At 57.2% G+C, this 16,481-nt stretch overlaps 1 protein-coding gene across 1 annotated transcript; it reads right to left on the bottom strand.

Annotated features, from left to right (window-relative positions):
• Positions 1–1,037: 1,037 nt before the first annotated feature.
• On the bottom strand, positions 1,038–15,453 carry ANXA9 (annexin A9). The gene is made up of 13 exons (XM_054011416.1): positions 15,375–15,453; positions 12,034–12,134; positions 11,130–11,226; positions 10,944–11,038; positions 9,952–10,065; positions 9,043–9,133; positions 8,167–8,246; positions 7,704–7,763; positions 7,105–7,198; positions 6,082–6,177; positions 4,671–4,729; positions 4,232–4,354; positions 1,038–3,855 (listed from the first exon to the last, which is right to left on the bottom strand). The coding sequence occupies exons 2-13, from the start codon at positions 12,106–12,108 to the stop codon at positions 3,793–3,795; spliced, it is 1,047 nt and encodes a 348-aa protein (XP_053867391.1). The 5' UTR covers positions 12,109–12,134; positions 15,375–15,453; the 3' UTR covers positions 1,038–3,792.
• Between the last annotated feature and the right edge of the window lie 1,028 nt (positions 15,454–16,481).

Here is a 16,481-nt window from a genome sequence, read left to right as displayed (position 1 = left end):
GTGAAGACTGTTGGGGGTTTTTTGTTGTTGTTTTGGTGGCAACAGAGAATAAATGAAAGTCCCTGATGTCTCACCCATGACCAAAGCACGTCTCGAGCCCAGCAGTCTTTTCCTTCCAACTGTTGGGGCCTCCAGAACGGGCGGCCTGCAGTGTCTTTGGGGGATGTGGCCACCTTTGGAGATGACTGAGACTCGACAAACTCCCTTCCTGCAGGTCACTGGCAGAAGAGCGTGTTCGGTGTCGGGACTAAACCCATCCCCCCCTTCCCTATCCACTCTCCAGTTTTGGTGTCTGGGTTTGTCCACGGGACTGGGAGTTACTCTGGAATAGCTATACCTGATTAGCATCCTGTGTGGACACTGAGTCTGGATTGAGGGAATTTGTTTAATAGTTTAATCTGGATTAAGATAAACAGGAAATAAGGCACTCTTCTGCCAGAATCCTTGACTCTATTCGGGAATAGCTACTGCAATGTAAATTCATGCCCTACCTTAATCTGAATTAACTTTTGAGTGTAGACAAGCCTTCATTCGGTTTGTTCCAATCTAGCAGCCCAAGACGCTGCACCTCAGTAGCATAACCTCCCTCAGTCCTAACCTCAGCCAGGCCCAGCACAGCACCGGTGTGGGGAAACGGACAGCACCTTGGTATGAGCAAATGAGCCAGGAATCCAATTTGTGTTTAGTTCTTCTAGCTTTTCCGAGGCCCCCTTTGCCAGCCTGTCAGTCACCCTGTGGGAGCCGCTGTTCAGCTTCTCTTGCTAGTCTCCGTTGCCAGCAAAAGGTACATTTAAAAAGTTGCTGTTTATATAGGACCTGCCTAAAAACGATACGTGTGCTGCAGCAACAGTGAACCGTTTCAGGTGTCACTGAGCAACTGACCCCTGAACTGGGAGGCAGGACGCCTGGGTTGCGTTTCCAACTCTCGGGAGGGGCGTGGGGAAGGCCTGGGCGTCAGACGCTGACTCTGCCACGGGATCCTTGGTCTCCCTGCATCATGCCACCTCTGGGCTGAGAAAATTAAAGGGGACGGCTGCTTCATTCTTTCCATAACCCAGGGTTTCATCATTTATTTTTTTAAATGACGCTTGTTTCACTTTGGCGGAGTGATTCAGTTCAGCAGAGCTGCAGGGCCTCCCATCGGCTTCTTTCCAGGAAACGAACAGGGCGAGCACTCGATTCTAGCAGCGTTCAGTCCTACCAGAACCCCCAGCTCCCCCGCATGGCCTTGGGCCAATCACGTAGCTTTTCTGGGTGCCGGTTCCCCATCCATGCAAGGGGGATAACAGCACCGCCCTGCCTCCAAGGCACTCTGAGTCCACGCCACTGCGAGTGGGGCCAGATATGCACATGTGGCTCTGCTAGAAAGTTGTACCACTTTGAACTATAGCCTGGTATAATTAAAGCAGCAAACGCCACCCTGCAGCCAGGGCCCTGCTTGGCCCTACGCTACAGTGATAGACCAGCAAAGTACGTTTACACTGGCAAAACCGCACTTTTACCGGTCTAGCTTGCGCGAGCCCCGCCCACTGAAACGAGCGATGCTGGTAGAACTGTGGGGGTACAGCTCTGTAGCTGGGGGATCACGCTGCTGCCCATCATGTTAACCAGCTGAGATCAGGGTAGCCCTGGCCTTAAAGGGGCAGCTCTCAGCTATATGCTGGCAGAAGTCCATAGCAGAGGACTTCCAGGGGGTACTCAACTCATCTAGATTCACGTTTCATAGAATATCAGGGTTGGAAGGGACCTCAGGAGGTCATCTAGTCCAACCCCCTGCTCAAAGCAGGACCAATCCCCAACTTCCCCCCCGGGCCCCCTTAAGGATTGAACTCACAACGCTGGGTTTAGCAGGCCAATGCTCAAACCACTGAGCTATCCCTCCCCTCCTCAGCCTGGGGGTTGCAGGCCCTAGGAGGGTCACGGGATGGGTTTAGGTGGATCTCAAGTGCAGGGCCAGCATTAGGGGGTGGCAAGCAAGGTAATTGCCTGGGGCCCCGCCTCACAGGGGACCCCGCAAAGCTGTGTTACATGCTTCAGCCCCACTGCCTGAGGCTCTGGCTTCACACAAGGCTCTCACTGAAATGTAAGTACAATATTTATATTCCAGTCGATGCATTTGATAGAATGATATGGTCAAAAGGAGAAAGTCAGCAATTGGTCAGTAATAGTGTGGCTATGACACGCCTGTATTTTTATGGCTGATTTTGTAAGCAAAACTGAGGTGAAACTTGGGGGTACACAAGACAAATCAGACTGCTGAAAGGGGTGCAGTCGTCTGGAAAGCCACTGATCTATAGGGTAGCCCTGGCCCTAGTGGGGATGCAGTTATATGAGGAGAGAGGTGCATTATGCCAGCATAGCTAGTCTTATATGAGAAGGGGAATCAGCCGTACCAGTATAAGGTGCTTTTACACTGGTATACACGGTATGATTTGACCCATTGGGCTGACTAGACTGGTTAAAACAAATCACCTGATTGACAGTTATGAAGGTAGAAATTTTAATAGTGGCCAGGCCAGAGGTTCAATTTTCCTGACTCTCTGTTGCCAAAGTCAAGGGATCGAACACCAGGTATCAGGCCTGCAAAGATCACAAGCTTGGCTAAAAAATCATGAGCTTGTTCAAAAATAATAAATGTGGAGTCTGGCGCCCTGTTCCCCAGGCCCCGGTTTCTGAACTTTGAGGGTTTCCCTCGGGTCACGTTCTCAAGCCCAAGGGCTAAAAATTGAGAGCGTGTCTACACAGCAGTGTTTTAGCAGCTGGAGCGCTGGCCTGCTGGGTGACCTTGGGCAAGTCACTGCCTGCTCTGTGCCTCAGTTGCCCCATCTGTAAAATGGGGATGGGAACACTGCCCTCTGTTAGAAAGCACTTTGTGTTCTGCAATAGCAGAGCTTGGTATTATAATTAGAGAAATACTGGGGTAACCCTGGGTGTGGCCCCTCTTATTTCAGTAGGATGGGGGGGTGTGGATTTCACTTAAACCCTTTCCAAGTGACATAGCTAAGTGGCCCTCTTGCACCAGGATAGGCGTGTCCATGGAGGAGGTTATACCAGTATAACTATATCAGTTTAAAAAAAATCACATTTTTAGGTGACACTGGAAAACTTTCCCAGGTGGACAAAGCCTGTTTTGAAAATGCAAGCCAACATTCCCCCAGAATCACATGACTCCTGGAGCTGGGACTTCAAGAACATCACAAGAATTGGCAGCACTGCTGATTTCTCAGCCCCAGGCCGGCTGCAGGTCCTGGTATTCCTAGAGTCCAAGGCCAGAAGGGATCATTGGGCTCATCTAGGCTCACCTCCCGGATAGTGCAGGCCAGAGCCGTGCCCCAAAACAATTCCTAGGGTAGAGCTTTTAGCAAAACCTCCAGCCTTGATTTAAAAATGGTCTACCCTGCCATGGGGAGGTGTGACTGCAGAACATGCAGAGGGGATCTAGCCAGCTCGCTCCAGTAACAGCAGCAGTGATGCCCGCACCTATCGAAGCACTGCATGGGCGGAGGCCATTCAATTAAGTATCCAGGGTCCTGGGAGGGCAGGGGTTGCCCGGGCAGCCACCCATCCCTGCTCTTGTTATTCAAGGCTCGGGTATGCGATCCCATACCCCAGCTGCAGCGTAGATGCACCCTGCTGAGTGCGGCGCGTGGCTGTTTCCGTGATAAAACGGCAGAGGAATGAACCCGATGCCACAGGGCGGACTCATGCTTCCCTCCCTCCCTGGCGCACCGCTCCCCACCGTTTTCTGCAGGTCACTGGGCTGAGCGGGTTTCTTCGAAGCTGGCAGCCGCCCTACAGGTCTTCCGCCCTGCACAAGGCTAGCAGCGCTGCTTGGTAATCGCCTCTCGTCTCCACCTGGAGCAAGGAAAGGAGAGAGCAATGAGACATTTCCTCCTTCTCTCCAGCCTAAATCTTTACAGCAAGCACTGGAAGAAAGCAGCGCGGTCTAGTGGTTAGAACAGGAAAGTTGGTGGTGGAGGGCCTGGATTCTAGGCCTGACTCCAAGGAGCAGGCTCTGGTCTTGCTCTCACTCAGCAAGGGGCTGGGAGCCAGGCCTCCTGGGTTCTAGTCCTGGTGCTGGGAGGGAAGTGGGGTCTAGTGGGTAGAGCAGAGAATCTGGGAGTCAGGACCACGGGGGGCGGGGGTCTTGGTCTAACGGCTCTATGCCCCTGGGTTCTAGGGCATGCTGTTGTTGGGTCTGTCTCTGCCCCCGGGGGCGCAGCGTGCTGACCTGGAGACAGGAGTACAGAGACTTCCCATGGCGCTTCTTGAACTCAGAGCGGATGCTCAGCAGGTCGGTTTCACTGCGGGAGATCAGGATGCGGATCAGGACTTTGTCATCGGTGCCGGGGCCCTGTGGAGGGAGGGGAGGTGCATGCTCAGGCTGGAAGATGGAGAAATTCCAGCCGCTAATAGATGGGAAGTGGAGCCCCAAGTTCCGGAGGTAGGGGTCACTGTATCCCTGTTAGTCCATACAGCCCAGTATCTGCCCCCGGCCAGCAGACTGATCTGATGCAGCATCGGCCCCCCTCCCGCTGCCTAAAGACCCTGCCTGACCCTTGTGGCATTCAGAGAACCCCTTGCAGCCTGAACATCACTTCCAGGCTCCCCCAAAAGGAGGCTGGGCCCATACGCGGCCGATGCACCGGCGCAGGTTGACGGCGACTCACCTTCATGGCGTTGTGCAGCTTCTCGGCGAAGTAGCGCGGAGTGTTCCTGCACACCGAGGCTGAAATGAGAGAGGGGCTCAGGGTTCAAACCATGGCACAGGCTGGCTGGCTGGCATGCAGGGGGCACCGTTGCCCTTTGCTGGGTGGAATCAGAACTGCTCCACTGTGTGTCATAAGCCCTGTACTGTACACAGCGCCTGGGGATTCTCCCATAGCTGACATGACGGGGTGGGGGGTTATTAGAGTAGGATTCTCTGCCCCGGGGTTCGCTGCTGTTGCCTTGCACCATGGTGTCACCTGTCACGTCCTAAGAGACCACAGAACTGATACAGACCCACAACTGGGTTTAGTACTGATGTCCTCTGTTCTCCCCCCGCGTCTCCCCCAAGTGCAGGGCAGCAGGAGGCAGAGCCAGCACCACACTGCCCCTTTCCCAGCGTGCTTCCTCCCCCATGACCCCTTCAGTGCTCAGCCACTCAGAGGGGGCTGCCAGCCCGGGGGGGCTCGCTGGAGACAACGCTGCAGCTGGCGTCTGCGAGGCGAGCACTGGCCCACTAGGAACTGCGCTGACAAGGAGGGGCCAGCGGACGGCAGTGCTCCTTAGCAAGCAGGTGGCATTTGTCTCGGTGCCCCAGGGGCAGCGATCGCCCATCTTGTCCCTCAAGGCCAGGCAGCTCGGCGCCAGCCCCGAGTCACCTATCGAGCCCAGAACCTTTTGTGCCCACTGCCACGCGCATGCTCGTGTTCTTCTGGGCCTCAAATGGAGTCCAAAGCCTGGCTCTCATGCTTGGCACTGCAGGCCAAGGTTTCTAACAGGTTAGTAAATAAATGAGTAGCTTGGCCCAGGCTCCCATTACGCTAGGGGCTGTACAAAACCAGTCCCTATCCCACAGAATGTATAACCTACGTGAATCAATTGAGTGTTATAGACGGACTCAAACAGGGTCCTTATAACCATCTATGCCCCCTTCTTCTGGTGGCCGCATAGCGACGCTCACCACCCACTACTCATGTCTGTACCATGTCTACCCCGTCCATTCGCCAGGAATTAGCCCTTTATAAATGGGGCCCGTACCCGGCGGGTGACACGGTCAGAAAACAGGGAATCTACAATAGGGACTCCCACTAAATGTTCTCTTCTACCTCTCCGGCCGTCATCCCTGAGCGCCAGCCGCCATCCCGGATCGATCCTCCCAACCCGCTGTGAGGCAGGTCAATGCCATGGTCTCCCATGGGAAACTGAGGCACAGAGCGACTGGCCCAAGGTCACCCTGGGAGTCTCTAGCAGAGCACCAGTCCCCAGCTGGCACACTAACCCCTGGGCCATCCTGCCTCTCTGGACCGCACTAGGCTGATGGCGCTGTCAGGTTCAGAGGCCCCAGACCCAGCCACAGCCCGGTTTAGTGCTTACCCAGGGCCAGCATGGCCACCTGGCCATCTCCCCGGAAGCGCTTGCAGATGGTCTCCTCCACCTCCAGCCCGTGGGATTTCCGGTACTGACCGAACACTACCGAAGTTGGAAAGGGGAGAGTTAGTCCTGGCCTGCACGCGGTGCGCTTTGCCAGGGAGCCGGCCCGGGACTCTGTATCAGCAAAGCGCTCCTGGGGCAGGGAGACACTGCGTATACCAGCCACACTGCGCTCTTACGGGTAGGGCTTACTCCCGCCCTGCCGAGCGAAACGAGCAACACAGGTAAAATACTGCGCTGCCGGCATGACCACATCTACCCTGGGGCCAGGACGCCTCCAGACATTTTTCACATGGTATGCGCCCGCCACCCCTGTCCTGGCTGGCTCCCCCGGGCAGGTACCCACTGCAGCTTCCCTTGCTTGTAGCAGGTCTCCAGGCTGTTGCTGAGCGAGTCCTGAGGGCAGAGCAGAGGGGACATGGGCTGATGGAGGCTGGGCAGCCCCCCAGTGGGGAGCCATGGTGCAGGAGCCGGCCCCACGGCAGCGGTAAGGAGGCACAGTGCTGGCCACCTCACTGACCATGGGTCAGACCTAAGCAGCACTCGGACCCCAGGCATCAGATCATGACACTGCTCACTCAGACTTGGCCCGACCAGCATCCTTGTCATAACCGGGGGGCCGCAGGTCCACACCTGAGTGGACAGTGAGGTGGCCACTGCCGCTTCTCCTCTGCTGCCATGGGGCTGGCTCCTGTAGGGCTTCCCCCCAGGGCCCTGCCCAGCCGCACCCTGCTTCCAGGAGTCCATTGATTTAGTTGGGGATTGGTCCTGCTTTGAGCAGGGGGTTGGAATAGATGACCTCCTGAGGTCCAACCCTGATGTTCTATGATTCTATGATTCAATTTCCGGGGGTATCCCTGAGTCGGGCCACATGGACACAGAGAGAGAAGGACCCCGACTCCCTGTGCCAGCTCCCAGCTGTGTGCGATGCCAGGGGCTCCCTGCAGCAGGGCGTCCGGGCCTTGCCTCTGCTGAGATGCTCAGGGCTTCGCTGCGTGAAGATGCTTATCCACGTCCTCTCACCGGCCCCCTCGCTCCTGGCTCCTGGGTCTGCAAGAGCCTGGAAGGAGGAGGAGAGCGGTGACGGGCTGGGGGTGCTGCGAGAAGTGGCTCCCTCCCCCCAGGGGGCTTCCCCATTAGCCTGGAATTAACCCCACTGTGTTCTGGGATGCAGCAAGATGGGACCGGGGGCACCTATTCCAGAGGCATAACCAGGCCACTCTGAGCAAAGCTTGGCTTCGCTGGGGAAGCTCGGACCTGAGGCACGCAGGGGGCATGTGATCCAGCAACACAGGGATGAACAGGTGCAACGGGCAGGGACAGCCGCCCATTGGCACCAATCGTGTCACACTGGCGGCATGTGGCTGGTGTACAGCAAGGTGCAGTACTGACTGCTGCCACTGGAGGGCTCCTTGGCCTCCTTTGGTCTAAAAGCAACCCCTCCCCAAGGCAGCTCTCTAGGGTAACTGAGCGGGATCCATGGGGACCCCGTGAGGCAGGGAATCAGTCCAGCAGTAGGATTTCAACAACTCACGCCCCCAGCTCGGGCACATCCCCAGGCTCACCTGGGCATCCTGCTGTATCAGGGCATAGTCGATGATCCCGGTGTAGTGCTCGCGCTTCCCCTGCAGGGTAGAAGGCCAGAGAGACGGATTTGTGACATGGTCAGAGCTGGCGTCCCTCGCCCCACAACCTGCCTAACGGTATGTCCGCTCGCAGTTACAGTATTCAGCCACTAGAGGACCCTTGGGTGGGCTGGGTGGAGGAGGCGGAGAGTGGCTGTCTGGTAAATAACAGAAACAAAGTTGGGTCTTGAGCTGGGTGGAAGCTTGTCTGTTTGCCAGTAGCTGTATGTACCACGATGCCCACAGATGCTGAGTGAAGGGAGTGTTGGAGATGATAAAGTAGATGGGTGAAGGCTCGCCCCCCCCACACACCCTTGCTGTGCTGGTTCCTGTGACTGAACAGTGGTCCCCAGTGTACGTGCCCATTCAGGTCATGCAGAAAAGGAACCAGGCAAAGTTTTACCTTTGCTAGCGCCAGGAGAATTTCCTTGAACCAACCGCTGGTTTCCGAGGCTATGTCCTTTTCAGGCTCTGCTTTAAAATCTGGAGACAGAGAAACCACCCTGGTTAAAGGGGAATTCAGCTCAGTGGCTTGCATGGGTAACACCGCCGCCAGCTAGAATATATGCAGGGATCAAACTAAGAGACCTCTGGTTTGCAGCAACCTCTTCTGCTTGAGTGAAAGGAGCACCCCTGGTAGGGTGGCCACAGAAGCCTGTATATATACTCTAGTGTTGGGGTGGCGGGACAGAAAGCTACCTTAATGTGCGACCACATAGGACTGGTCCAAAATTTTTCATTGAAACTGTTTTTTGACAGAAAATTGGGGGTTTGACTAAAAAAATAATAATCACAAGACGTATCTGCTCCCCCACAGAAAAGTTTCATTTTTCATTGAAAAGCAGAATGCCCCAAAACTGAACTCTTTCAGTTAGGAAATGCTATTGCAGTGCCTCACGGGAGTTGTAGTCCAGGTGCCTCATGCTCCCCATGTTCCTCTCTTGGGCTAGGCTCCCTGGCTGGACTACATTTCCCATGATGCATCATGGTCAGTGATTCCCATGATGCACCACCTCTCCCACCAAAAGGGGAGAGCATGGTCCATCATGGGAGATGTAGTCCAAGCAGGGAGCCTGGCTGATAGATGACAAAATGATTTCCCACCCTTCCCCCCCCTGCCATTTTCATTGAAATTTCCCACGAAAAAGAATCCCAGCTGGCTCTAGAGACACACGGTTCCAAATGTCCTCAGAGTAACAGGGCCCTTCCTCCCGAGCTCAGACAGCGCTAACCTGGGGCTCCCCTCACAGCCCCTGGCCTTCCCCGCCCCCACTTTTACCTTGCTGGTAAAAGGCCAGGCTTTCTCTGAGCTGCTGGTTGGATCGAGTGGAGAGAATTTCAGTCAAAGCATCTTCGTCAGTGCCTATGCCCTGTGAAAGCAAAGGGCACAGAGCGGGTACAGGAGTGGCTGGCACAGGAGTGGCTGGCACGGCTGAGGGATGAGGACGAGCCCGCTGCTGGCTGCACTGGAATAGGGGGCGGATAGAGCCAGCCCGAAGGGGAAGCACTAAGCCAGGAGCAGGGATGGGCGGCCCTGTGGGCAGTGACGCTGCTTTGTGGCAAGCTAGCCCTCGGGATGGGGACGGCATTTGCTGCCGGTTATCACGTCCCCCTTCTAACCTCTCCGTACAGCTCCTGCCACCCTCCTTGTCTGTGCTCCTCTTCTCGGACCTCCCTCCAAGGTGTCACCCCAGAGCAGCAGGATACCTGGGTTCAATGCCCACGGACCAGCTGGGTGAGCTTGAGCAAGTCCTCGCCGCTCGCAGTGCCTCAGTTTCCCCTCCAACTCTTTGTCTGGTCTGTTCTGACTGTGAGCTGCTTGGGGCAGGGACTGTCTCCCTTTGGGTCTATGCAGCGCCCTGCGCCATGGGGTCTCCACACATCATATATGATAATATCACATCCCAGCACCTTGACTTGGCCAGTCCAAAACTCCCTTGAGCTTTTCTGCTGCTATATCCCCTTTGCAAGCCCCTCACTCACTGCCCCCTCCCCAACTCTTCCTGCTCCTCGGACCCCTCCCACTGACCGGATGAATTTGTCGAATCTCCTCTGGGTATTTTCCCCCTGTGTTTATAATCTCTCTGGCGGGCCCCTCGCTGCTGGACGCGACCAGGCACAGAGTCGGGAGCAGGGCCACATGCACCCCACCGGCCTCCCAAGGGGGAGCGGCGTCCCCAGGCCGTACCTGCATGGCCGCCCTCAGCTCGTGAGCGTCGTACTGAGCCGGCGGCTTCAGCAGCCCCACGATGACCCGCTCCAGGTTCCCAGACAGAGCTGCTTCCATGGATTTCAGCAGGTCCTGGAAGAGAGCCCCGGAAGGGTCAGAACTGAGGCCAAGCAGCGGCCTAGCTCCAGGCCCCAACTCCCCTGAGACAGGAGGCTTCATGCATTTGGGGGACCCCTGGCTGTTCCCTTCCTCAGGGCCCTGCGAATGGTCACCCCAAGTGGGCTGGTCTAGCAGTTGGAGCATGAAACTAGCCAGGACTCCTGGGTTCTGGGAGGGTGTGTGGTCCAGTGGGTAGAGCAAGAGACAGTAGGTCAGGATTCCTGGGCTGTCTTCACGGTTCTGCCACTGACTCGCTGGGTAACCTCAGCACAGCCTCAGTTTCCCCATTTGTTAAGTGAAGAGAGTAAGGGCTCCCATACAGGGGAGCTACAAGGGTTAATAAATATTACTTGCACAGAGTTTCAGATGGAAGCCTCTAGAGAAAGGAAAAGGGTTGCATTGAGGTGGCCAGTGTCTCCGGGTGCGTCGCTGCCCTCTAGTGGAGAGATTTGGTAATGTGTCATAAGCCCTATACTGCCCACAGCTAATGAAGATTCTCCGTTGGCACAAGTGCTGAGGCCTGGGCTATGGCTATAGGAGGATCAGAGCAGCTGCAGTGAGGATCGCAGTGGCCCGTTGTGCAGCGTAGAAGCAACCAGGATGTGTTGGGTTATTAATATGACGGGGTGGGGGTTGCTCCTTTGGGGACACAGAAAGGAGCCCGCTGAGCGGCTGCTGTGTCTTCTGCATGGCTGGTGCATTGCCAAATGCCCGGCACATGGCCCCACCTTGTGCACTAGGGCATGTCTCCGCAGGGCAGACAGACTCCAGTGCCTGAGATCGGCCCCAAGCGGACACCATCACTGCTGCTGAGAGCCCAGCCCAGCGCCCCCCGGGGCCCTTCCCATCACCTGCTTGGTGAGGGCCTGGAACACCTTGGTGATCTGCTGCCTCTGGGCGCTGGTCCGATTGGTCAGCACATCCAGGATGGCCCCATGGTCAGCGCCTGTAGCAAGGGGTCAGGAAAACTGGGTGTGAATATTCAGCTGGCTGCCGGGATCCCCTCCCCGCACCCCTCCACGGTGGGATCGCGTTACCATTGCCCGCGATGGCCTTTACGAGGTGCTGTACGTCGCTCTCCGCGTCGAAGCCCAGGTAGGGTTTGATGGTGCCCAGCGTCCCCCAGGCTGCTGTCTATGGTAAGAGTAGAGACGGTTAAGCGGGTAGTTGTTATTGAAACTCATATATGGAACTTGCTGCTGTGTGATATTGTTGAGGTGAGCCTGTGGGACTCCCTGTCACGGGATATTGGTGGGGTTAACCCAGGGGATTCACTGCTGCTAGATATTAACATGATTAGCTTGTGGGGCCTCTCTGCCCCAGGTTATTATTGAAGTTAATTCATGAGACTCCCTGCGACTGGATATTACTCAGTTTAACCTGTGGGACCCACTGCCATTGGATAGTACTGGGGTTAATCTGTGGGACTCACTGCAGTGGGATATTACTGAGGATAGCCTGTGGGACTCCCTGCCACTAGATATTATTATGAGAGTTAACTCATGGAATTCACTGCTACTGGAAATGATTTAACCTGTGGAACTCACTGTCATTGGGTCTTACTAGGATTAACTTGTGGGACTTCTGCCATTATGGAGGGTAACCTGTGGGACTCCCTGCTACTTGATATTAGTGGGGCATGCCTGTGGGACTCCATGCTGCTGGCTATCACTGGGGTTAACCCAATGGAAACCCAAATCATCCACTGTGGTGTTGCGAGTGCCCCCAAATCACCCCCTCAGAGTGCCCAGGGTGATCCCCAAATCGCCACCCCCCCACTTGCTAGGGTGAAACACTCACCATGGTGCCCAAGACCATCCTTAAAATACCCATGATGCCTACAGAGACCCCCCGAAACACCCTTCCACCCATGCCCCATGATGCCCAGGGCAGGGATGCCCATGGTGCCCCCCTCCTCCCACGCTCTGTGGCACCACTCACCTGCTGGGCCAGGGGCAGCTGGCTGAGAATCTCCTGGGCGAGGGAACGTCTGTCCATCCTGTCCCCCAGGAGCATCGCGTCGTCTTTGCCAGCAGACGGCCCTGAAAGGCAGAGGGGAGGGGGTGAGGCCCCCCCACGGGGAGACTTAACTGTCCCCCCGGCATCCCAAAACAGCCGCCTTCAACAGGCCCGGTCATAGGCCTGATTTCCTCAAGCCTGATCCGATTGGGGTAGGAGGGCTAGTTCCCTGCCCTGGTCCAGGCCTCCTGCCAGCGCCCTGCTCCTTTGCCGGCACTCGGGGACAGAGGACGGAGAACTGCGGGGCGCGTGCGAAGTCAAAGGGGACGGATTGGGAGCCCTGGAGGGGATTAAGTGCACCCCAGTGGGTAAGGCACTGACCAGAGAGCCACGTGGGAGACAGGACACCTGGGTTCTATTCCGCTATCTGCTGTAAGACTCTCGGCAGGTGTGCTGTGCCCTGGGCCTCCCATTTGAGAGGGCCCCCTAACCGGAGTGGTGCTGCAACCCCATGCACTAGGTTGCAATGCCCAGAGTGGGGAGCCAGCCCTGTGGGACAGTAGCCACTGCTGCTGGGCGAGTGCAGGGCAGACCCCTCCCCGCAGGGATAATATTTTTGGAAGGGTGGGGAGCCTCTCTTTCAGATTTTGTCTCAGGCTCCCCACCTCTCTGCACCCTGCAGGGACTATCTCTCAGGTGTGTCTGGGCAGCGCCCGGCATGATGGGGCCCAGGGCCGGCTCCAGGCACCAGCCGAGCAAGCTCGTGCTTGGGACGGCAGATTCTGAGGGGCGGCGTTCCGCCCAATCCTTGGGTGGCACGGCCGCCCTTTTCTTTTTTTTGTTTATTTTTGGTTTTGGTTCGTTGCTCCGGCCGCCCTGCGCCCTGGTGTTTTTTGTTTGTTTTTCTTTTGTTTCGCCAACGACTTTCAGCGCGCCACGGAGGAGGGGAGCGCCCTGCTGGGAGAGGGCTGCGCGCTCCGTCTGCCCCAGCCGGTGCCAGGTCTGCAGCAAGCCCGGCAGGGCAGCCCGCGTCCTTCCCTCCCCGCCGACCGACGACTTTCAATTCACCTGCAGGCGGGAGAGGCCCGGAGCCCTCCCGGCAGGCGGCGCGGCGGGAGGGGCCGAGTGGCGAGTGCCTCGGCTGAAGGAAGCCCTGGCCGCCCCCCTTTTCTCTCTCCCCCCTGCTAGCCGGGGCGTGCACTTTGCTGCCCGGGGCATGTCTGCAGCGCAGTGAGTCCCGCTAGCCAGAGTGCAGCCGCCGCCCGCCCAGAGGCTTGCCAGCGCAGCCGGGGGAGGCAGCCGCTAGCTGCCAAGTAAGTGGCACCGAAAGTTTGCACCCTGTTTTTTTTGTTTGGTTCGCTGCTCCAGCCTCCCTGCACCCTGGTTGTGAGTATTTTTTTTTTTTTTATTGGGACTGTGAAAAAGCCAGAGCCGGCCCTGATGGGGCCCTGATCTCGGTTACTCTGTGTCTGGGCAGCACCCAGCACACCAGTGTTCAGGATCCTACAGCTTCGGTCATTGGCTGGAGCTCCATTGATTTCAACATAGCACTGCTCATGGACAACAGCTGGGGACCTGGCCTGCACATCTGCCGCTGACACACACTTCCCTGCGGTGAGGTTTTCCCTGAGCTAAAGGGCGTGGATCCAGTTTTGCCAACGTAACCGATGGGTGTGCGCTCTCGTCCCTCTCTGTGCTGGGTGTTGAGTGTTGGCGCTTTTGCCCAATTCGTCACAGCTCCTGCTTTGGACGGTGGAGGGCCCTGGCGTGTCAGCCCAGCTGTCAATCAGGCAGACGGGGATCGTGGCGTTTGAAGGGAATTTGTTCATTGCGGACGGGGCTTTAAAAGCAACCTCCAAAGGGGCGAAATAAACGAGGCCCGTGCTAGCAATCCAGGCCGCGTGACTGGGGTGAGGCGAGACCACTTTGTCTAGAGATCCAACCAGCTCTTCAGTGCAGCCAGAGCCTTTCCACAACGGCCTCCCCTAGGGCTGGCCTCCCTCAGCACCAGCCAGCCCCAAACCTCTTGCTTTCCAGGCCCCCTCGCCAGCCTCTCTTTCTCAAACCGCACCCGGCTGGGGGATGGGAGGGCACAGTCCATGACACATGCCTTGGACAGGCGCCAAGGGGAACTGAGAGCCACGAGGGCTTTTATTCGGACTGTTTCGAGGCTCCGGGTTGCTTTTTAACTCAAACATCTTGGGAGGAAAGACAGTTCGAGCTGCCCTGAGCTCTTTGCAGGTTGCCTCTCCCAGCCTGGCCTTTAGCGCGGAGTTGGAGCCTTTGCCACCAGCCCGGAGATGGCCTCCTTCTCTGGCTCCCTCCTCCATCTCCCGGCTGCGCTTGCTCATGACCGTGGCCCAGCGAGCCGCCAGGCAGAACTAACTTGTTTAGTCTATTGCGAGCGGGGAGCTGAGATTCTAATCTGGTCTGCGGGGAGTCTGGCGCAGGGGATGGGGGGGGTACGCTGGGGAGCCTTGCACGGGAGAGAGAGCCTTTCACAGCACGCCCGGGGGAGCGTTGCTCTGGGGATCGCGGCATTGGGGGGCTGCACGCGCTCCTTCTTCTCCGTGCCCAGTGCCCCTGCCCCACTCTGTACCCCTCTCCCTCTTCCCTGCAGCCCCATTGGGACACGGGGATCCCTTACTGGTGTGAAGCCCGGGGGGTGGCAGCCGTCAAAAGCAGGAGTCCCCCAAAATGTAAGGCAGATTGGCCAGTTTAGTGGGGCTCCATCTCCCCCCTGCTTCTCAAGCACTAATTGAGGTTAAGCTCCCTGTGGAAATGCTAAGAATTATTATGAATTAATGAATCCACCCTGTGGGAAGCCGGTAGATGTCTGCGTCTGTCCAGCTAATCCCCATTGGGATCTAGGTACTGGACACGCTCTTGATCATCAGCTGCGGATCCACCCCTGTTAATTAGCATCATCCTCATTCCACAGATGGGGGAACTGAGGCGCAGAGGGAGAAAGTGAGCGGGCCAAGGCCATGGAGGGAGTCAGTGGCGGAGCTGAGACTCGCTCGCAGGAGTCCTGACTCCCAGTTCCCTGCCCTCACCATTGGAACGCATTCTCCTTCCAGAGCTGGGAAGGGAACCCAGGCGTCCTGACTCCCACCCCCCGCTCTAACCACTAGACGTCACTCCCCTCCTAGACCCAGGAAAAGAACCCAGGGGTCCTGACTTCCTGTGTTGTACCCATTAGATCACCCTCCCTCTGGTAGATAACACTCTTCCTTTGCAGCCCAGCTGGTTTCCCAGGGGCCTGGCCAGCAGAAGAGCTGGATTCCCAGAGACGGAGATAGACCTGACGAGGCTGCACTTACCCTGAGCCGCGCTAGACAGAGTCCGGATCAGTGCACGCTATGACCCGACCAGTGTGTGTGCTCGGCTGGTGCAGGGCAGGGGCAGGACTAAAGTAATCTGATTGGCTGAGGTCCACACAACTGGTGGGTGTGTATCATCTGTCCCACCCCCACCCCACCCCCGAACAAACACCCTTCTGTGCAGGTGTGGGGACGAGGGGGGGCACAGAAAGAACCCTCCACCCCCTAACCCACCCAGAAGCAGCCATGGCAACCCACACATACAGCCTGCCCATCCTCCCAGCAGCCGGATCTTTCAGGACACTGGCTGCATTGTATTGCGCAGTCCTCGGCTTGACGTGACATCCACCGCCAGCCAGTACCCGCTGGGGCAGCGGGCACTGGAGGGATGCCCCTCCCCGGGGGGAGCAGGCATTGGGCAGGGAGCTGCTGGCGAGAAGTGCAAAGAAAAACCTGTCCAGCGTGTCGCTCCAGAGCTGGGGTGGGTGGGAGCAGAGAGTCAGATGGTTCTCAGCTTGGCTTGTGCACCGTGCCAAGCTTCACTCCTGCTGGAGGATGCCAGACGGGCCGTGCCCCAGGGGGAGCACTGGGGCGAGCGGCTCTGTTTTTTTGGATCGGTTGTGACCGACCGTGGGTTTCTTAGTGGGGAGGCAGTGAGTTGACTTGCTACAGCATGACCTGGGGACGGGTTCCCATCGGGAAGCCAGAGAGGGGGACCAAGTGGTGTTGGCAAGAGGCCAGGCCTACCGGTGCAGATCATTCAGTGGAGAAGACGGGTGGCGGAGGGGTTAGTGTACTACCTGCCCGTAGCGAGAGCTGCTTTCAACTCCCCCACGCTGCCTCTACGACCTTGGGCAAATCAACCAGGCCCAGCTCCTCAAGGATATTTAGGTAACTAAGTACCCCTGAAATCTCAGACTTAGGCCAGGTCTACACTACAGACCTATATCGGTGTCACTATGTCGCTCAGGGGCCACGTCTAGCTGTGGGCGGAGCCTGGGATTTGGGGGCGGAGTTAGATTCCCAGCCTGCCATCCTGGACAAGGCCTCTTGGCCGGGAAGGTTCTCAAGGCAGAACGACCTACCCCTCCACATACACAGTGCGCG

The sequence above is a fragment of the Malaclemys terrapin genome, chromosome 21 (genome assembly GCF_027887155.1).
Source record: "Malaclemys terrapin pileata isolate rMalTer1 chromosome 21, rMalTer1.hap1, whole genome shotgun sequence".
NCBI lineage: Eukaryota > Metazoa > Chordata > Testudines > Emydidae > Malaclemys > Malaclemys terrapin.
This window is presented reverse-complemented; position numbering and strand designations above follow the sequence as displayed.